This window comes from Drosophila suzukii, chromosome X (assembly GCF_043229965.1).
Source record: "Drosophila suzukii chromosome X, CBGP_Dsuzu_IsoJpt1.0, whole genome shotgun sequence".
Classification (NCBI taxonomy): Eukaryota; Metazoa; Arthropoda; class Insecta; order Diptera; family Drosophilidae; genus Drosophila; species Drosophila suzukii.
Genome location: NC_092084.1, coordinates 4167747 through 4191111, shown reverse-complemented (window position 1 = coordinate 4191111; position 23365 = coordinate 4167747). Strand labels below are relative to the sequence as shown.

The following is a 23365-nucleotide window of genomic DNA, read 5'->3' as shown; positions in this document are numbered from 1 at the left end:
GTATTTTTATTATCTACATAGAATATAAATAACCGAAATTGATCAATATAATAAAATTAACTGTTTTGAAAAGCTACAATATTATAAACTCTTTCGGACTGCATTTTAAAATGTAGTTTCTATATTGCACTATTAAAATTAAAAATAAAATACGTGGGAAAATAATTTTGAAATTTTAGGTTAATCTCTTGAATTGCTAGAAAATTCCCCGCTTGGCAACGACATTTCTCTTAAATCGCAAATACCTCAGCTGAATAAAGAGAACGATTTTCCTGCCGAATTCCAATGGTGGTTGAAATGGGTCCACCAATGTGGATTGAAAATGATGTTCAACCACCTCCAATCAAAAACCAAGGGGCGGGGCCTAGCCAAAGGGCGCTTAAGAGCTGCAGGAGCGAGCGAGAGGGAGTGCGACTTACTATATTTATAAAAAATAAATTATTAACAAATATATTTAATTTTAAATGTAACTAGCTGAGCTTTAAATAGCAACTTTTAAAAGGACAGGTATTTTTCCCACCTTGGAAGCAGTAAGGAAAGTGAAGAGAGAGAAGAGGGAGAGCGCGCCATCTAAGAGAGGGAAAACCGCCCCAATTGAAGAGAAACCGATTCGTACTCTCGTTCCATTGGCCCGCAAAACAAACGCAAAAAACAAAACCCGATTCAACACGATTCCAAGCCGGGCTCATTCGTCTCGCGAAACTCAAGCCGCGCAGTCAAAAGTTGAAGTCTGTTTCAGTTACATTTTGGAGTACGACGCGCGAGCATTATTGTTTCCATTCTGGGCGAGGTTTTTAGTTGACAAACACTAAAAAATTAAAACACCTCGTCTTCGTGTTTCCCTTTTTTTTATTTTGTGTGCTAAGGCCGATACAATAAAAATACCGTCTTAATAAACTAACAGTGTGTGTAAGTGAAAAACGTATTGCCCCAAAAAGCGCGCCAAATTTAAACAACTTTAAACTATTACCTCGAATTTCACCACAAACTAAAACAAAACAACAGAAAAAACATGTTCCCAAGAAACTTAAATTTAAACCAAGTGCTATGTGGTTTCTCAACAAACTAAACAAACAAAGTTTTATAAGGGGTTTTAAAAAGAAAAAACTGAATTAGTGAAGAAGTAAAAGTGAAAAATGGATAAATTATTTCCATTAACTTAAAAAATTACAAAAGCATTTTCGCCAATACCTATTAAGTTTTTGTTTTGAAACTTAGAAAATATTCAATATAATTTTTTTAGTGTCAAGCTATATTAGTTTACTTAGATCCTCTTTAAATATTAAAATGTTTTTTTAATTTTTTTTTTAATTTTTAAACATTTTAATAGTTTTTTACACAATTTCTAATTAGTTAATGCGATCTGATTTCTACTTAAACAAGAGATTATGTGGCTACTAAGGGTTTAATTTTATTTAAAAAAGTTTTCTTTTCATATTTGGTTATAAATACAAACATGGTTTACTTAAAATGGAGTCCTTCCCAGAAGTAATACTAGAATTTTAACCCAGAAAAGGAGGCCCGCCCAAACAAAAAATAATATTAATTAGCCGAGTGAAGTGCCAACAATAACAATAACAACCGGAATGACAAATCGGTTCAAATAAAGCCAAGAAAAAAGAAATCATCTGGCAAAATCATGCTCGGAACAACAATATCAGCAAACTCAATGTTAATTTTTGTGACTAATTTATCAAAGTGCGAGCCTAAGACGCCTTAAACTAGGCATCACTACCAGAAAAGTGGAATGCTGTCGTTTCCTCAGAATATGTTTACATTTCATTAAAACTATTCAAATCTTACTTACACATTCCACACCACTTTGCTTTATTTTAAAAACTATTTTTTAATACATCCATCAAGGATACTAGGTATTTGGTTTAAAAGAGCACATTGGAATTTTGTAATTTCCCGAAATATAATCTTTATTGATTTCATTTTGAGTGACCTTATCCTCTGTTTCTTTATTTATTAATAATAGTTCTAGACATTAATATTTCTTTGGTAGATTAAATTAAAACTAAATGATATCCTAAGGGGTTTATTTTATTTTATGGACCAAAGTTAAATTCATTAAATTTTGTAACCTATCATATCGATTTTCTTAAATCATAATAGTAATAAAAAAGAATCCTTTCAAGTGCTTTATTTTGTTTGTTAGATTCCCTGACTGGTGTTCTTAGGGATTTATTGCGATCCATAAATTTCTTATAATATATGATTTTACGTATGGATTTTCCTATATTACAATCACAAACGAAAAAATCAATTGTTGTTTTTTGTGTGTTTTTTGTGAATCGTTTAGAGATTAGAGTTTATTGATGAGTGAACAAAAGACACCGCCACGAGGAGTGATAAGCGACCTGCGACCCGCACACTGAGAGAAAAGCGGAGGATCAAAGGTCACCGCCGACGACGAATGCATTTGCATCTCCTGGTGGCAGCCAAGACGCCTCCATCGCCAGCTGAGCATACGGGCTCGGGATTGGAAACGGGTCTGGAATTGGAATTGGAAGGAGTCGGACTGGGATTGGGACTGGGATTGGGTTCTGGCCAGGAGTTGGTGGCGGACCAGGAACACAGCACCACTGTGGCGCCCGTCAGCGTCGCCGGTCCCGGCCGCCTGGGTCGCAGCATCAACGGCAGCGGCGGCAGCCACCACCACCACCTGCACCACCACTACGCCCCCTACCACCACGCCCACCCCTACCACCCACACCACCCGCACCACCCCACGTATCCACCGTATCCGCCGGCCGCAGGTGCACCCCATCCACCGGCCATGGTCACCTCGTCGTCCACCTCGCCGACGGGCAACGGCTGGAGCAGCACCACCGGCGACTTCAAGGGCATCACGGCGGTGGCATCCACGGCAACGGGTGTCGGCCCCGGCGGAGCCACCCAGGGAGCCACTGCGTCCACGGGAGCCACCGCCGCCGAAGTGCTGGCCGTCTCCAGTAGCGCCAGTGTGGGCAGCAGCTCGCCCACAGGTGGCGCCAGCAATGGTACCGCCCACAGTGGTCACAGTGGGCACACCGGCGGTCACAGCAGTAGCACCGCCAGCAATGGCAACAACAATGGTGCCAGCAATAGCAATACCAACAACAACAACAACAACGCTGTCCACCAGGATCTACTGTGGATGGAGCGATTGGTCCTGAAGCGACAGCAGGAGCATCCAGGCGAATTGGGTGAGTTCCAGGGGGATATTATATCCCTATATCTAAGAATTATACTTTAAGTGTTATTAGGGCTTGAAATCTATGATCTACAGATTTATATTTATGTTAGTACTCAAAATCTTTGAGTTGTAGATCCATATTTATTGTAGTACTCAAAATGTATGATTCATAGATCCATATTCCCAATTCTTTAGAGATATACGAACACACCATAAGAAATAAATCTAATTGGCATTACCGTCATTAAAACATACTTTTAAGGGCCTTAGATCTATGATATCAGCCACATCAAGATTATCTAAGAACAATACCTCACCAAAAACTATTATATGATCTGATCATGATATGATCTACTTTTCATTTTTTTTGAAGTGCGTATGCAACATAATATAATGTTCTGTTCCCTTAATATATACATATATGAATATAATAATAAACCTTTTACAAAAGATCATAGATTCATGTGATTGCTATAGATAGGTGCTCAAGGTATGTCATAAATATCTGTTATTTATAGATCCATTTTTGTAATGCACTAAAAAAAGACGAACTTTAAAAAAATCAACAATTTTAGCTCGTGTCCCAGTTGAGATTGAGGGGACCCGTAGATAGGTGCTCGATAACCCGATCCCCAAAGGTGAAGCGCACATTCTTTGCCACATCCTTGCACAATGCACTTCTGGGGCTTCCCCATCATCACAATCACGATCATCGTACTTAGCCTTATCGGGTTCCATGGGGATGACGGCGACGGTGATGATGATGGGACAGGCCGCGTCGGAATATGCGTAAAATGATATCAATAATTGTTATTGATATCAACGCACGAGTCGTTCCCCTTTTTTTTAAACATTTTTTCCCTCAGTGCCCAGTGCCCGTTGAACTTTCCTCCTCATCGCGATGAGATATCAATGATATCAATGACCCAGAGCGAAAGCTGCTAATGAAATCTCAGCTCATCGCTCCCCCAGTTGAAAGCCGAATCGGATCGGATAATTAGCTGGAGAACTTATAAACTGGTTCCATCGACGCTCCCCAGTGTCCTTTCATAACTTGTGCTCAATGAAAGAGTCGCCCCGATATCGAATTGCAACTCCCAGGACTTGCATGCAATATTTTATCGAGATTTTATAGGCATTTTTATGTTCAAAATTAAGACGGAGACAGTAGATATTATAGAGTGTATCAATGCAATCCACAGATATATCACATTTTTGAGAGCCTAGCTATTGAAACTTTAAGGGATCTAACCTTAAAGTTCTTCAACATTTTTCTGACAATTTAAATTAAATGATTATCACAATTAGATCCGCTATTTCGGGCCATTTTCCCGGCAGACAAGAGTGAATAAATCATTCATCTGGCCCGGCTCCCCACTTTTTGCTCCACTTTCGCCACCAGGTCAACTGTCGACTGGACTGTCAAACGTCATCTGATAATGCGATAACCATAACCCCTTCCGGTCCGGTTGACATTCCCTCGCTCATTAATTAATTATGCACCGCCGGATGGCGGGCAGTGGTGGTGGTCGAAGGACCCGATGATTGATATTTATGGACCGACGCGAAACTATAAATAATTGAATATTTTTGCACATTTTGATGGCCCAGAAAGTGTGATTTTAATCAGGGGAACCTTGGCTAATTGAAACCACCTAACCGAACCCACGTTTCTGATTTTTTCCTGATTTTTCCCTGATTTTTCAGTGCGCACGAGCAATCCGTACTTCCTGTGCTCCGCCCTGCCCGCCCATTGGCGCTCCAATAAGACGCTGCCGATGGCCTTCAAGGTCGTCGCCCTGGCGGAAGTGGGCGACGGCACCTACGTCACCATCCGGGCGGGAAACGACGAGAACTGCTGCGCGGAGCTGCGCAACTTCACCACCCAGATGAAGAACGACGTGGCCAAGTTCAACGATCTGCGCTTCGTGGGTCGCAGTGGAAGAGGTGAGTTCCGGAATAGCCACTTGGGAATTATAAGCTAGAAGAAGCCAGTCACTTGGGAATTACAACCCTTACGAGATGTGGCAACTTGGGAGTTGCAAGCTATAAAAGATATGGCAACTCTAGGCGGGAACTTGGAGATCAGGAAAAGGATGATATAATTAATCAAACTATATTTATACTCCACATGATATATGCTACAAACAACATTTGTGGCTTAGTTTGCCGAAATTAGTGACTTCCTCAAGCAATGTAATCGCCATTTCCTTAGCCAAATGTCGATTATTGAGTGCCCAAAGAAAGCTTCCCACAGTTTCCTCAAAACGTAACCCAATGAGCGGAAGCTGCAGGTTAATCCTTTAAAATGCGCTTTAAAGTGCACGGTAAAAAATAAAGGCACTGTGTTTAAGACTCAAGAACTTAAAATTGCTATCGTTGGGTATTTCAAGTTCTTCTATGTATGATCTTTAACTAGCGCTTGAGATACATGATATAGGGTTCCAAGTATTATAATTTTTTCTGGACTCCTGTTTGATCTTAAACTAGCTGTTAGGATAAATGATATATTTTCTGGAATGCTGTTTCTTTTTTCGTGGTGTATTCCCAAAAAGAATGAGTGGATCGGAAGTGCATTGATTGAGTGACAAGCCAGGAGTTCTGGAACCCCACCTCCCCCAGTGACTAATGTCTCCGGTGAAAAGGATCAATGGTACAGCAGTCGTCACATTAGGCTGCAGTTGGCGCTGTCCTCGGGGCAACATGCAACATGCAATGTGCAACACGAGTTCTCAGTTCTCGGCTGCCAGTTCTTAGGGCTGTTGCATATGATATGGAAATAATGCTGGACGGTGATCACGCAATGCCTTTGCCGATCCTTTTGGACCCGGTAATCGATTTGAACCCACAATTAATGCCGCATTGCAGGCGATATGTGTTGTGTGTTGCATAGAATTGCCAGCAGCAGCAGTTGGCTAATTAGCTGCAACTGTTGCCGCCGCTTTTGACCCTAAGTCAACCTCTGGCCCACCACTCCCCCTGCCTCCCCCTCCCTCCTCCTTGCAAATTGACGGCTCGTGCCGCAAAAAAAAAACAAAATATAATTACAGCGACGGCAAAGGGCATGCAAATAACAAGCTAATGATGTAAGAACATAAACGCTGACCAAATTGTCAACGGCAGGCAGCAACAGTTCACTTTACTTAACCGGCACGCCCCCACGCCCCCACGCCCCACGACCCCGCGACCCCGACGAACCACCCACTTTTGACCTGTTGGGTGGGCTTGAAATCGCGGACATCATGCAGCGATTTCTGATTAGATGACAAAGCGAACGAAAACAGATGGAAGCGAAACCATCAGCATGTCAAGGGGCACAAAGTGCACACGGAATTATGGGGTCGGTTGATGGACGAGGGGATAGCCTGGAGAACTTACGAAATACCAATCCGAATATATTTTAGATACTCTTTACTAAACTTTTAGAACCGAACAATGAAAAGGTAAAAAGTTTCTTACAGAAATATTGGTAATGAATATTCTGAATACATCCTAAGTTGTTTTTAACAAAATATTCCCTAAACCTATTTAATGCATTGATTAAAAGATAACTTCTTCCCCTTAACTCCTTCAATACCAAAATATTTATTTCATATTTAATGCCAGCCCTAAGATCCGATCCATAAAACGGCTTAAAGTTTATTAAATATTTAGCTCCACTAGGAAAAGTGATAAATAATATTATAGGATAAATACAATACAGTTCCCAATAGCTACTTATCTTTAAAATATACATTAACAAAGTACAAAAGATTAGAAACATCAGGATATGGTGAGGAGTTTACTTGAGTAAGGCTTATATCACTATTCAGTATCATAGTCTATAGGAAATATTAAATTCAAAGAAGGGCATCAACCATTTCGATTGGCTCCCTTCCGTTGTTTTTCTTCTTTTTTTTTGGCTGTCCAAGTGGACTGGTGGATAAATGGGCGGACAATCCCTATACCAAGTGGGTGGGGGCGTGGCAGCTTATCGCCTTTTTTATCCTGGACATGGCATGCGTCGACATGTTTTTAATTTACCCCGCCGTCCGCAGTCTGCAGTCCAAACACAATCCAAATATGAATTCAAATCGCCATCTGATTCGGACATTCCCATGTTTATCCTTATTTTGGGCCCGCTTAATTACCAACATCAGCGGAACATCAAATTCAACATCGACATTATAATCATCATCTATCATATCAAAGGACTTGACTTTTGCCGGCGATGGGATTAAAATGTGGAAACAAAGCAAATGAAGGACACGCGCCACCAGGAATTCATAAGTCGCATCAGCATCATCAGGATTTATTTCGAAAAAGGGTTGATGGGAAGGGGAAGGGGAGGGGGAAGGGAAACCGATGTCCTGGCAGACTCTCAGATGCCCGATAAACTTGAACAGGTCCCTGATCCGACTTAGTGGTTGGATGGTCGGTTTACCAGGCGGAAAGGTTAATGGGATGAATATTTGGAATGTTTAGACAACTGGGGCAAAGGAATCTCTTCATTAAATTATAGTTATGCGGGGAGCATAGTATTAATAATTCTAATTAGTTTCAACTTGAGAAAAAAATGTTATATTAAAAATGGTACTCTCTTCTGCTAAAATCCGAACAAAGTCCCTTTAAATTCTGGCTGATAAAGTCGTTTTGCATACAGGAATATTCCTGTTAGCACGAGCACCACTACTTATCAGGCTGGGAACTCGTTCGTTTTTATTTTTCCGCCCTATCAGAACAGATCTCGACTTCCCTCCCAGAAGTTCCCAGCCGAAAAAAGCTATCCCAGCCAGTGTGATGTAACGCCTGGGCATATAGCATATAAATACATGTTCCGTGTGATATCGGGCTGGGGTTTATCGCTATAAGGCGAGGTTCGAACGAGGTTCCCACAGAGTCGTCGTCATGAAGCTTCTTGCTTAGTCTTATCGTCCCGCTGAGGCGGTGGCTCATGGATGTTCGGGTGCTCTGGTTCGGGGTCTGTTCTGATCTGGGATATATTTTTAGACGGGGCTGCATGGGGAGGAGGCGATTGTGGATGCCACTGACTGACTGTCCGAGTGCGTGGTCATTGTTCATTGATGATGACTAATTTGTGGAGATCCCAATCGCGGGATCCCTCCAACTCCAACGCTACCATCTCCATCTCCATTATGACCATTATCGCTCCCATTTCGGGGTCTTTAGTGGGGTGGCCGGTGGTACGATATCTTACCAAAAGACAATGGGGCCGGGCAATAACGTTTTCCAATTACTCTAACGAACTTTTACATACGATGCTCCAGTTTTGCGGCCATTTGAAAAATTACCCCGAAAAGGAGCCAGGCCTATTTAACAGTTTCTCTCTGTGCACAGCTTCTGCGGCACTTGATTAATTTGAGTTTCAGTTCGACTCTCAAATGGATCTTTCTTTCGGTCTCCATATAATACGAAATATGTCGAACACGCACGGCTTTTGGGGGCTGTAATGAAGACATTTCTAAACTGAGACTCAGACCGAGATTTCGAGGGTCCAAAACGCTTTCTAACTGATGGCCATTCGTGGTTTCGGTTAATGAACCCATCAAATCTTCAATTATCTTGGCCAGTCCTTCATTGTGTGTCTAGTTTGAAGGTTTTCGGATCCATTGCTGCATTTCTATTATTTATCGCAGAGATACTTATTACTATTCCCTGGCCCCTGAAAGTCTGGAGTTGGGAAACAGCACAATAACATATGTATAATCTTTTTTTTAACTAAACAATGACATATTTATAATCTGTTTTTAACTAAACAATAACATATTTTTAATCCCTTTTTTGGAGCATTTTAATAACAAAGATTATACATTTTCTGATTTTCTTAAGGAAGTGAATCACAAGTCCTTCGATTACTTATGCTTGACTAATTCATAATCATAATCTTGAACAAAATAACACTAACTTAACTGAGAAATTCATAACTCATAGTTGAATACTTGCTCCGGAGATAAAGAATTACTTAGGCATGTAAGTCACAGAAGGAACACGATTATTCATATGATTTCGAATCATATTTTGAATGGTTTTTGTGTTTCAGATTTAGATTGTCCTTTTCGTCCTTGGAGATTTAGATATGATAATATTTATATTGATATAATATTAGATTTTATTTTAACTAGACCATTTTCTCTTTACCCTATTCCCTTTTTCCCCCAAAAAGGAATACGCAATCCCAAACTCCTGATTCTTCTTGCGCATTCAGAGCTCTTAATTAAAAGTTAAATGCAATTTCCATCAAGTAGGACTTGCTAGCAATGCCTGGTCACCACCCACCTATGTAAAATCCCCGGTCATTCCGAGATGGAGGATACATAGAAGTGAACTTTATAGATGGGTTTGGGTTCGGGCTTGGGTTTGGGTTTGGGTTTTGGGGATGCGACTGAGGTTTCTGCGGTCAGCTTGGATGGTTCTCTTTCTCCGGCTTTGGAACCTCGTTCTGGCCCTGCAACAACAATGTCGCTTTGTGGGTGTTTAATTATATGTATATATGTACTGGCCAGCCAGCCAGCCAGCCAGCCAGACAGACAGACAGACTGCTAAAATATCGAAATAAAAAACCGAAATTCATTTCACATTTCCCCAATCGATAAATGCTGCCGATGGCTTTCAGTTTTATTTTGCAGCCGCTTCAAACGGTGTCTAGTTTAATGGCCATAAATAGTGTAAACATTCGGTCAAGCCCAGAACACAAAAAAAAACAAAAAAGAAACTCTTTCTGGCCACAATGTTGCCGTTCCTCAGAGAATTGGGGGCGTGGGGCAGTGAAATGAGGGGCGTGGCCGGGCGGAAGACAGGTTGCAACATTTCCTCATTTTATGTGCACTTCGAAAACGGCTTTGGCGGCAGTCATTAAGGCGGGATAAACCAAATTTATGTCAAGGGTTCGAGCAAATTGCATCGCCGGCGGTGCGAACTTTTGAGGGCTTATGCAAAGTGGGCCATACCCTAAAGATTGTACCTCAAAGTATATATATCTAAAACCAAACAAACCCATTTATCTTGGGATACACTAGCCGTACAGAGCTCTACCCTGAATGTGCAACATATAGATGTACGACGAGGCCATATACCAAAATTCATAATAATAGCTCAAAGGGTTACCGAGTTCACTCAGACCACAAACTCACACTTTCGCCCAAAAACCATAAGAAGTGCAGCCATTGAAGGGGTAGACCCGCAGCCACACGAACGACGACGCGGTGACGCGTGTTCCCTGGGTTTGGTTTTTGGTAATTTCGGACCTGGCAAATTGATTCGGTAGCCCAGTGAGGTCGTCGCATAAATCCTCGGCGGACATTTACGACTCAATTCCCGCATTTGCACCGTTCTCTAATGCCGTGCCGCTTCTGATTCTTTCGTTTTCTTTCCGATTCTTGCAGGGAAGAGCTTTACGCTGACCATCACGGTGGCCACGAGTCCGCCACAGGTGGCAACCTACGCCAAAGCCATCAAGGTGACCGTCGACGGACCCCGAGAACCCCGCTCCAAGACAAGTAAGTGCCGAAGATCGTATAGTCCTGAAGATATGGGATTGGAATTGGTTATTAGGTGTGAGCTGAGGCTCGAAGATTTCCGCATTACATTAAAATCGAAAGTTAACAGCTAAAGTAAAGGGGGAAGATAACTATCTATACATGCTTATAAGGAAATTTCATTATAACGGAATATTTCTTATAATCAGTATTTTGCGCAAATAATATTTCAATGCTTTGACTTAACCATATAAAGGCTTCCAATTGTTACATTGTTTTTCCCCCTGTGTAGCACCCTTGTCAAATAAAGAATATTACTAGCAAACATAAGAGGCTACATTGTTTTGCCAATTAGCAATTATCACTTGCCACAACTATGGACACACAACAAAGGAAAAGCGGGAAAAGTCGTGAAAAGCCGTCCCGCTGCGTTTTGGGTATCGCATTGCAACATATGTCCATGTCCGCTCTTTCCGCCGTAATTCCGAATACCTAATTCCCGACCGTATTCCGGAGTCACTTGGCCAGCATTTAGACAAGTGTTTAAGCCGGGCCAAGAGCTAAGCCGATCTGCTCAATTGCCCATAATCGTTCTTAATCCCTCGTACCCACTTTCAAGTTGAACAGACGGTCTCTTTTGCAGCTCTAGAGATTCCTTGATACCATTTGAACCGAAAATAAATCGGATTATATGATACTAATAGATCATAACATTATTTGTAATTATGATCTGTAAAGAAAGCAGAATTTTTTATTAATATTATTTTTAATAAGATATCAGTATATTTGGAATACATTAGTGATTTAAGAGACCACCACTGATGATTAGTTCTAACTTGTAGTTAAATTTTCACGCCCTTTTCGTAGGAAAGTCTTCCCAATAAGTGCATACAGATTTTTCCAAGTATTAGTAATAAAACAACCTACAAATTTGTTTCCTGTGTGGTTTCTCTCTCTCTGGTCTTCTGGAGAGTTGAAGATCGAGATCCTTTCTCCGTCTGTCGGGGATCGTGTGTGACATCTGACGATCGCCATCTTCGACGTTCTGTCATTCGGAAAGGTGTTTGAAAAGTGCAGCCGGTTTTAACGGACTTCAAGCGGGGAATGGAATGGGAAATGCTTCTGCTTCTTACGCTTTCTGAAAATTTTGCGGTTTGCCAAGAAAACCTTTTTTCCTCTCTTTTTTGTTTCTGTATCGAGTTTTTAGTTCGTGTAATGCATATATGAATTAATTTTTTCTCTTGATATTTCGTTAATGCATTTTTAAGTCTTCGCTGCAGCGTTTATCGCATGCAGGGAAGGTAACACTATATATGTGCAGATACTTATGTATATATCATTTGGGAATATAGAGAGCAGCTTGAGTTTACCTTGAGTTCAATTAAGATTGGAATAATAAAGAGTGCAGAGCAAAATGGAGTCACCCTTTGAGTTGTTCGGCCATAAACAGGACATGTCCTAAGCTGAGGTTTCATATTATTTCATTTATTGTGAAATTATGCACTTATGGAAAGATATATGATGATTGTGCTTATCGATAAAATAGGGGTTTTCCTATTTGATTTAATGAACAAGGGCGTTCTAGAATGTTTTTTAATTATGAAATATTTAATTTATTTGTATTATCTGTGTTTCATTTTGTAGGTTACTATAAAATAGCAATAGAAATGTCTATTTGAATGCTAAAATGATATTATTTACGAAATATAAAGAGTGTAAAGAGTAACCAAGGTTGTTCAGTTATTTAATAATATTTTTCTGGCTCTTGATAATGATAGTGAATAAGATATAGCATAAGGGATAAGGTTCAATACCGACGGTGTTGGGTTAACATTTTCTTCTATCGAATTACACAACTATTTCTTTCTACTATTTGTATTTATTTAATATATCTCTGGCTTAATGATAAAACGTAAGGAATTAGGTTCAAAGCCGGCAATGTTTAGTAATATTTTTTTGGTTTATATTAAATATGTTTTCGTGCACTGTTCCTTTAACCCTTGTTAGGTCCGACGGGTGGGCCACACTACCGTGCCCTGGGACTGGGCCAGCGGCCCTACATCGACGGCTTCCCCTCGACGAAGGCGCTCCACGAGCTGGAGACGCTGCGCCGCTCCGCCAAGGTGGCAGCGGTAACGACGGCAGCGGCAGCGGCGGCCACGGCGGCGACGGCGGCGGCGGCCGCGGTGGCGGTCACTCCCCCGGGGGGCGGTGGAGCTGGGGGCGTGGCCGGCGGACCGGGCGCTGGCCTGGTGCAGCAACTGAGCAGCAATTACTCATCGCCGAATAGTACAATCAACTCGGACTGCCAGGTCTACAAGCCAAATGCCCCGCACATCCAAGGTAAGCAGGCTGCACTGTACCAAAAACCGTTTCATTTGAAAATATCGATATTATGTTATTTACTAAATAGTAGCCAGAATTGATTATTATGGGTAAACAATATTTGATCACTTGAGCCGGAAATCAATTGTAAGAAAATATCAACTCTACCTAAATAATAATATTACTGCTTGAACTCGGTATTGATTCTTCAAATGGTTACAAGGGCTTTAGATATAAAGACGATTAGTACAATTTGTAACATACAATTTCTAGCAAAGGAACACAGAATGGATGACTATGAAAATACCAGAATTTGGTAGTTCATTACTTATATGATAATCTATGAAATGATTTTTTATATATTATAATATTTAGTATTATAAAGTACAAAGTTGAGAACTGAAATTAAATAATATGTTAATTCTAATAATAGTTAATACGAAACTTTTGGGCCGTGCAACCCTCTGCAGTCATGTTACTTGGTGTACCCAGAATTTCTCCCAGTGTACCTCGCTTTCCCCAACCCCTTTTACCCCCTTCAATGAAGTTGTTAGCGATGAAAGCCGGCCACGCTTGGGAATTTATGTGTGATGTCTGGGCAGCTTCGTTGACTGGCACCAGGCTGCCTAAACGTTTTAATTGAGTTAATCAACCTGCCATACACCCCAGCCCTCATCTTGATTTATTTTTGGTATTTTTATGGCTCGCTTTGTTTTTGGCAGTCGCTCGCTAATTTATTTATTTTCCCAAAGCCCAGCTTAAAATAGTTCAGAGCCGTAGCCTCTTCATATATATGAACATAAAAATATATATTAAAAGGCATTCCTTATGATATTTTCTTATAAAAATAGAGGGTGTACTCAGAAATCGGAAAAACCCCAGAAGATATGTGTAGCATCATCTTATCATTTGAAAAAACTTAACATGGAAGAAACGGAAATTGCAAATTGAAACTTTAAGGCACAGTTTGTTAAAGTAGTTCATTGTTATATTTTAAAATTAATACTGACATAATAGTAGTAAAGTAGTTTTAAATCTTATAAATAGGAGAGTATATACATAGTTAGTGTGTTCTTTGGACCGCGAATAGCGACAGACCTCCAAAATGGTATAATTTGTATATTCAGGAAATCTCTGCAGACATGGATTATGAAGTATTTACTTAAACCGACCTAAACCACATGCCACGCCCCTATTTGGCAACCGCATGCGATCGACCTTATGTGGGATATGGGGCCGATCCTCCCCAGAGTTGCCAGGCCACCCCTTTTCCAGCACCCCCTTTCCAGCATCCGAACTAATTTTAGCCGCCTCAGAGGCTTGGCCAACAGCACGCGCTTAAACGCGGCTCTAACCAGTTCGCACCAAATCCAATATATATGATACACACTTAATGCCTATAACTCCGATCTATTATCATGTGGGTACAGCTATTTTTGGGTTGCCATGAGCGCCACGAGCGCCCCTCGCAGACAGTGGAAAATTTCATTTAATTTCATTTCGGTTTTCATTTAATTCGCATGGATTTGTTTCGGGGCTGTAAAATCTTATCAAAATTTCGGTGGATATATAGCGAGAGTAGCTGGAACCGGCCACTGAGTCACTGGATATGGCATATGGATGTCGATGCCGATGCCGATTCCGATGATGCGGATGAGTCAGTGGTCGGTGGCCAGTTTGGAACTAGACGAATCTGAGCCCAGACTTAAGCATTTTGCTTATGCTAATTAACTTATAAATGTTTCTTTTTCGCCCACCCTTTCTCCGACATGAAGTCCCCTGATTTTGGTATCTTCTTTGGCATCTTCTCTATCAGATCCTTGGGACTTTTGAGGTTAGATTAAATGGTACTTACAAGTGCTACTAAAAGATGTAACATTTCAAAAATGTTTATTCAAGAAATATAATTTAAACTAAATTTAAATACTTAAAAATTATTAAAGTATAAAGAAATACCTATATAAATAAATATTCTACAAACTTAGTATTTTATTTTTTTATATATAAAATAGTAGTTTTAGTTAAAAAAAAAATTTTTTTAAATAGCAAATATTAAAATAAGAAATAGACAGGTATGTCTTGACCACTTTTGTAATCCTCTTTCTTGACCTACATTTTTTGAATGGCCCAAAGACCTTCTTATAAGCTTATCTAGGGTATCTAAAGCCTATGCCTTCACCGTTTCTTGGGTTTTTTCAATTCAGAGGCGGGGGCAGTTGAAGTTAAAATAAACGCGTAAACGTATTGTCAATGGGGAATGACACATCGTTGTCTTTCAATTAGCCAAAAGCAAAAGCGGCCAAAACAGCAGCAACAATAATAGCAACAAATGCAGTATGTTTCGGTTTTTTTCGACTGCTGGAACCGGAAATGCCCGAATCGAAGCGAGAAATCCACGTCTGAGTCTCAATCTCAATCCGAATCGGAATCGGAATCGAAGCCTCTATGGGGAAAACACTCGAGGCGCTTTTGTTGTTGCTGTTAAGTCATAAATATTTAAATGTGGCGCTTAAGCTGTTAATTTACACAATATAAGGCGGCGACAAAGGCAATCGGGCGGGCATTCAGCGGAAATCGTTGCAAAATTCAAAGAATTTGGGTAGAGATTATGGCAAAAACAAAAGAAAGACACTCATTATCGAATCATTTGTAAGTTGGAGACGGAGAAGTAGAGCAGAGTAGGTCCGTAATGATAAGTGATGATAACTGAGGGTCTAGACAAGAATGTAGATCCAAATTTGGGAAGGAAAAAAATAATAAAAGTACTATAAAATATTTGAAACAGAACAGAGGCTTAATCTAAAAATCCCATTATATTTAATATCAAAAATGGAACCCGTGTAAAGTATGATAATAAGCAAACGAAATATAAACAATTAGACCTTGGTATTTCCAATTCTATCATCTTTACTTAATAATAGAAAACCAATCTCAATAAGGTGAATCCCACTGTCAAGTGAATAAAATCCCAAGAGACGTTTTAAGTTGTGTGATAATTTGCATTGATAGAATCACCAAAGGGGTTTTTGGGAAGAGGTTAATGGGTTTTATATATGTTCTAATAAATCACTTGGAACTAGAACAAGTATGGGAATCAATTTTATAAATCCCTATATTTCGGATTTCCCTCCAATGGCTTGTGGTTCAAACACCTGTGGCTCATCATCATTATTATTCCGCATCTCGGTGCATTTTGGCATCTGGTCCAAACTCACGCCTTCGTGTTTGCCTTCATTAAAAGGGGGGAAATATGCAAATTTGGCCACAGTTTGGGGTTAGTTGGTATTGGTATTGGCATTTTTTGTTGCGGGTTCCCACTTTTGGCCACAAATCAATCCAAATGCGGTTGCGCAGCTGTTGCAGCTTCAGTTGAGCAGTGTGCAGTTTGCAGTTTGTGGATTGCTGCCGTAGATGCAGGCTGCAAGATGCAGCCACCAGTGGGTTAAGGGGCAGCCAGGGGGTTAGGGGTGACAACAATGTCACACATATTGAAACGGAATCTTTTTGGCCCATAAAACGGCCAACTGTGGCGAGCCAGCTTCGGCTTGGCTTATATATTTCCAGCTCTGCTGTATTCGGGTAGGAACCCGTACTACCAATGGCCGCAGTCACTTACTTCTACTTCCCTGCTCATCGCCATCGCCATCACCCCCTTCGAAGAACCCAATCCCGAGACCCAAAAAACCGCAAACTCACTTCCGTTTCGCATCGTTGTTGTTTTTAATGTACAAGTACTTGCTTTTTTCCTTTTTGCCGCCATTTTGCCGGCAAAAAAAGGGAACACCTATAAAAAATGATGTAAAAAAGAACTCCATTCACACCAATAAAAGTAACTACCACAGACGCACTTTAATTAAAATTACTTCAAGACTCGCCAGCTATCTGCTTTTGCACTGGGAAAAAAATGTACACTCAACTTTTTACCAAAACAAAATTGTCTGTTGAAAGGAAAACTTATTATAAATTATCAAACTATGGGCTATAAATTCCTACTATTCTGTTTCTCATCAATTTGTTAGTGATACATTTTGGATTATATATAATGGTATACCATTTGATCCCTGTAGCAACAAATAATATAAAAAAAGAAGACTTAAAATTAAAAGTTTGCTTTCCTTAAAAAGGTGCGAAGATGGATATGATTTTAAGAGGTAAATATCCCTGAACCACCAATTTTCTTTCCCATTTTTGGCCACCACTTGAAGACACTTGACTTATCCGCACAGTTTGTGGTTTCAGTTCGAATGGTTTGATCAGACTGCATCCGCATTTCAGACCCCTCTTAGCCACTTCGTTTTTTTTGCTGAGCGGATATATGGCCAAAATCGAAGATATCCGGTTGAAGCCGTGGGATCGATTGGAAGTGTAAGAAACTTGGTAATGTTCAGGTGAAGAAAAGCTTGAGCTTTCCAGGCTGGAACATATAAGTATACCTATATATAACTCTAACCCTTTTAAGCCCCCTCTACCCCGCCCCTCGTTCACATTGCGTATACGCAATTTCAGGAAGGCAAATAATTCGCATAATTTCACGTGCCAGCAGCAAATTACCAGGTATTACCAATGGTAGTGACCCCTCTTACCCCGCCCCTGGACACCCAGCCTTTTTGGCCGCCCCTTTACTTGGCTAACTTGGCTTTCATCCTGTTCGTTTCGCTTCATTGCAACCTCATTTGCCTAAGTTTGCGGTGGTCCACCCTACCGCAGCCCCCCACCAACCGACCGACCGCCGCCCATGTCTTGGGCTTCTTTCGCCTCATTGTTGTTGCTGCAACGCAATTTGCGCCTTAATTGAAACATTAAAATGTGATAAGTGCCGGGTGAAAAGTTGCATGCAACTTGCAATTTTCCTACCTTTCATTAGTCGCCGCCCCTGTTTTCAAAAAGGGGGGGGTCGTGGTCGTGTTTGCTTTGAGTTTATTATTTATTATAGTGCGTAACTATTTTTCCCCCTTTCGAGTGGCATTTTTTATGTCTTCGGCTCGTTGACAGGAAAATTACGCAGCTAATTACAAGAAAAAGATAGAATGACTTTATTAGGTACATTTGATTATAGATTGTTTCTTTTTCGATTTCCTTCAGACTGCCGCTTAAAAAGTTAGAAATAATACTTTGTATCAACACATATTGAAATACTTTTATTTTAAATGGATTGGTTTTATAAAAAATTAGTGAAAGATAATTTAAAGTATAATTTCTAGAACCGACATTATTTTAAAATGAACCATGACCATGTTTAGTTTATATTCCCGTATTTAAAGGCTTTCTTAGAATTATTTTTCAACCTGGGATCAGATTTACCTTTCGCTAAATTAGCCTTTCGTGTTTCTTTTATCGGTCCTAATGAATTTGATTAATTAAGCGACATTTTTGTCGCTGCTTTTTTTGGCAGCTGACACAGGGGCGTGGGTGGGCACTTTGAGGGGGGTTTGGGGATTGCGTAATTAATCAAAATATGCGAGATTATTGGGATGGGGTCGCGATGTCGATGTCCCGCTGGTTGCTCGGGAAACCCAGCGCCAATGTCTTGGAATTTTCTTTCGTCTTTTCGCCCAACTTAACCCATTGGTATGCACTACGGCCGTCGTGGGGTTAAGTGGGTGTGTGACTGGTGGCTGGTACTACACACATGCCCCCTTCTCTGTGTTGCCATGCATATGAAATGATGTTTTCAATTATCCCTTTGGACACGCCCACATTTGCGACTGACAACTTGGCAAATTTCACTCAAGGGTTAACTGTGGGTGGGGTAAATCAAGGGTTAATTGGGCTCCCAGCTGGCACTCATTTACCGGCTCTCGCGATTGTTAACTCCTTGGCCGTCTTTCGTTGAAACAACCTTTCTGAAACTCAATATTTCAAAGGTTTTTAAATATTCCTTAAAATTCCGAAAACCGTATTGTAACGTTAAAAAAGGTACGCTCTTAAATGTCTTGACATATAAAGTGGAGTAACGCTTAAAACTTTTTAAATAATCCCAGTCTTGTTGTTCCATTTTTGAACGATAAATTTGCTGTAATAAAGTACAAAACCCGTCTATGTCTAGTAAAATACAGATCAACATTTTTATTAGCATTTTTCTATAAGCTATGGGTTCAACAATAAATACATAAAAGGAAAGCAAAAATATTTATCATTAAAATTAAATACAGTATTTTTATGATATAAGAAATAATATTTCGGGTAATATTATCACAGGTTAATATATTTTTATCTACCGTTCTTACCCTATATACGTTATGTGTCATATTAATGAATATCTCTTTTTTTAGGAGCCGATATGATGGGCGCTGGCGAGTGGACGGGATCCTCGAGCTCGGCGGCGGCCTATTACCACAGCCACGCCCACCACTCGCACGCCCACGCGCACGCCCACCTGCAGCACCAGATGGCCTTGCCGCCGCCCCCACCGCCCCCCGCAGCCGCCCCCGTTACGGTGGGCGTGGGCGTGGGCAATGGAGCCACCATGGGCGTGGGAATGGGCGTGGGCGTGGGCATGGGGATGGGCATGAACTACGGGGGCTACGACTCGGCCAATTCGCTGGAGGCGGGGCAGTATGCCGCCCACCTGCCGGCCGTGCTGCCCGAGATGCACGGCCATGGATTCGCCACCGATCCCTACCAGACGGCCGGCTATGGCGGCGGGAATTCGGGCGGAGGCAGTGCCCCCAAATCGGAACTGGACTATGGAGGGGGCTACAACCAGGCGTGGTCGAATGGCTACCAGAACTATCAGTATGGCAGTTGCCTGGCCACCGCCCAGTACGGTCCGCAGGCGGCCCCGCCCCCCCAGCCGCCGCCCCCGCCGCCGGTGGTGCTGTGCCCGCAGCTCTACTCCACGGTCAACCAGAACCAGATCCACCTGCACCTGCACAGCAGCGAGAAGCTGGAGCAGTACCTGGGCACGGCCACCGGGGCGGAGCACCTGACCATTGGCTCGCTAACCGGCGGCAGTCGCTCCAGCATCGAGATTGGCCAGGATCAGTACCACCAGACCCAGCAGCAGCAGCAGCAGCAGGTGAACCACCACCCCCAGCAGCAGCAGCAGGTGCACCACCCACAGCAGCAGCAGCAGCAGGTGGAGTCCGCCGGCGAAGTGGGCGGCAGCGTGGAGTCCGCGAGGGAGGAGGACGTGGGCGATCTCACGCAGGTGTGGCGACCCTATTGACCCAATCGGATCACCCATCGGCCAGCACCACCACCACCACCACCACCGAATCCCACCCACCCACATCCGAATCCCACCATTGCCGCCCACCACCCACCGCCGCTGCACCTGCACATCGAACTGAACTAGGAGCACAGCAGGATCACCACAAGAACTGTACAATTTTTTTTCTTTTTTTTTCATAGCTATAGATCCTTACTTTAGGTAATCCCAAAGCATCTGCAAGTTGTACATACAAGATTGAATACCCTTAAGCTATAGATCTATTACGATACGAAAGCCAATTTATAAACACATACATTTCAGCGTAATTATACATTATCAACAATGAATCCCAAAACGCCAGAGATTTGAGTTTAGCCGCATCATAATAATATAATAAAATATTACCTAATAAAATAATGTATATAAAAGAAATTTTAAAGTTAAGATCATTTGGAAAATACCGAACATGGAGATGATCTAACCACTAACCCTAGCGCGGAGAGCACCCAATCCCCTACAAACCGTAGACAACCATTTTTTTTACTAGCCCTAAGCCTAGAAAGATACTCGATAAAGCCGCACAACTATCTATAAATATATAAATACCTATGTATACATTTTTTTTCTGTTACTTTGTGTGTGAATCTTCTAAAGGATTCGAGATGAAAGTGAAAGTGAACGATGATCGATGAACTATGAAGAGAAGACTATAAATAAAGTTATCGTATTTATTTAAATCTTATTTATTGATTGAGTGTAAGCAATAGCTAAGAAGGTGAGTACATTTATCCCGAAAAATATATCCACATCAAGAAAATACCTATAGTAACTCGGATGCGCAATTTAACGGATTTTGTTCGCTTTTTATTAATAATCTTAAAACAAAGCATCATGTTAACGAACGGCGGTATTTACACTGAAAATTAACAAAAAAAACTGCAACTCCATATCTATGCAGAAATATTTTCCTGACCACAAGCACACACCGGCGTATACTTAATTATGCGCATATTTTAGATTAGAAGCAACAATGGCGTAAAAAAGAGTTTGCAACAATTGCGAAAAATGGTGAATTTTTGAGTGCGAAGCCTTAAAAATGCGCGTGTAAATAATAAATTAAAAGTTATTGCCAAACAGAACCACAAAGTGTGCACAGGCCATCGCCCATCGCCCCGTTCCCCGGGAAGATCTCCAATCTCCGATCTCCGGCAGCTCTAGTTCCATTTTCATTTTGATTTTTTCGCCTCTTCTGCGGTCGCTCCATGGCATACATAAATTGGAGAAGCGGCAGCAGTGGGTTGCTCTGGCCCCCGGCATCCCCCTCGCACACCGCCTTTGGGTGCCGCCATTGTTGTTGCTTTGGCAGGCAAATCAAGACGGGGCAGTCAAGTGTTAAATTGCAAAAGACATTTCCATTGTCGGCAATTGCGAAACGGAAACCCTAGACAAGAGACCCGAGCCGAGGTGGGGTCTACCTATAAAATCCATAACCCTATGGCCTATCCACTGCGAGTAACCGATCGATCGATTAAAATCGATTTTAAATTTACAGAAAGGTATTTAAGATCAGATTGTAAACATATTTTTCACTCAGAAGTTATTTAAGTTCCATAAATTTCAGATATTAGAGATATCTGTCAACTTAAAAACCAAAGTTCTCAAAATAAAACACACCACAGCCCATTTATAGGAGATATTTAAGATGCCAAAAATCTCTAGATTAGTGAATTTCCGAATAAGATGTATCATTGCATGGTTTTACTCACCATTTCAAGTGATTTCAAAATACCAGTGATTTAATATTTCAGTGCAGAAGCCAGATCCAGGCAAGCGTTAAAGACAACCTTGTCACCCCCGCGCGATTCGTAATCCCCCTTTGGATACCTGAAGCTTTCTTCGGGCTTCTGGCCGACACACGTCTCATCTTCGAACCCCGCCCCCCCAATCCCATAGCTAGAGCTCCGGCTATAGTAAGTGATCCACGCCAAGATCTTGCGGTGGCCCAGAACAAAGGGGACCAGAAGGCAAGGCTAGTAACTTTGTCAGCAGTTTATGATGGGCGACTAGAATTACCACTGCGAGGAGGAAGCTGATGACTGACCCGATCCATGAGCTAATTAACTCCAGAGTTCGAGCTCAAAATACAAAACAACCAGCAGATGTAAAGCCCATCTTACAGGCTACCGTGTGGATGTGTGGATGGTGGATAGGAATCATGGGTGGTCCTGTCCAGCGTTTCGAGGGCGGAAAGTGAAGCCTGCTCATGAATGGATCGGCTTATGAATCGAGCTAGGTTACAGAGGAGCCAAGTGAGCTGAAGATAGAAGAGGGATGTTGACCCACTTACATAACGATTACAACGACCTAACTAAAGGATATGCAATGAATGATTAAATTAACGAGGTTTAAAGTTAAGTTCTCGAGTTAGGTTTTGTTGAAACGTACCTATGAAAAACCCACACAAGTTATGAATGGACCATGTAGCATTTCATGGAAATTATGCTTTATCATTGGCTATGAAATCATCAACCTGATTTCGCCAATTTCAACGCATTTAACCTTTAAATTAGCAAATCAAATTAATTGTGAATCATCATTATGAACATTACGCATTAAGATTACAGAAATCAATGGGAGCACAGCTACCTAAGTTGAGAATCGCAGAGAAAGGCGGCGCCTTTTGCCCTCACTCTGCCGCTCTCTCTCTTTCTCTCACTTTTCCATCCTTGTTGTGCCTTTATTCATTAGCTTTGTAATGCCAAAAAAAGCAACTAAAAAGCTGCTCTCTTTCCCTCTTCCTCTCCCCCTCTCTCCTTTCCCATGTCGACATAAGCTCAAATAATGGAAAAATTTAACAAAACAACTACGGTTGCCATCTCGCTCTAACGCGCTTTAAGTAACGCTTTAGTAACCGTAAATGTGTATGTAAATGTAAACGTAACGGCAACTGTGCTACTTTCATTGCGAATTTCACTGCACTGGCAGCCGAGTTAAAATTAAGTTGTTTTTCTTTTGTTGCTCGTCGTTGTTGTTTGGGGTGCGTGTTTTTCACAAATAAACCAAAATGAAATCCGCAACAACAAAATCAAACGAAGCGGAACATATTGCAACAAATACAACACGAAAGCGAACTGTTAAGCGCCACCCACAAAACACAAAAAAAAGAAAAAAATTCCAAGTGAACTCAAAAAACAAAGAGGAAAACACAAGTGAAAAGCAAAAACAAAAACT

General features: G+C 41.4%; 1 protein-coding gene across 1 annotated transcript; it reads left to right on the top strand.

Moving 5' to 3' along the window:
* The first annotated feature begins 698 nt into the window (after window positions 1-698).
* On the top strand, window positions 699-20871 carry lz (lozenge). Its single transcript, XM_036820779.3, has 6 exons — window positions 699-909; window positions 2306-3191; window positions 4889-5128; window positions 10564-10677; window positions 12664-12999; window positions 19254-20871. Exons 2-6 carry the CDS (start codon window positions 2420-2422, stop codon window positions 20147-20149), a joined length of 2358 nt encoding a protein of 785 aa, XP_036676674.2. The 5' UTR covers window positions 699-909; window positions 2306-2419; the 3' UTR covers window positions 20150-20871.
* The last annotated feature ends 2494 nt before the right edge of the window (window positions 20872-23365 follow it).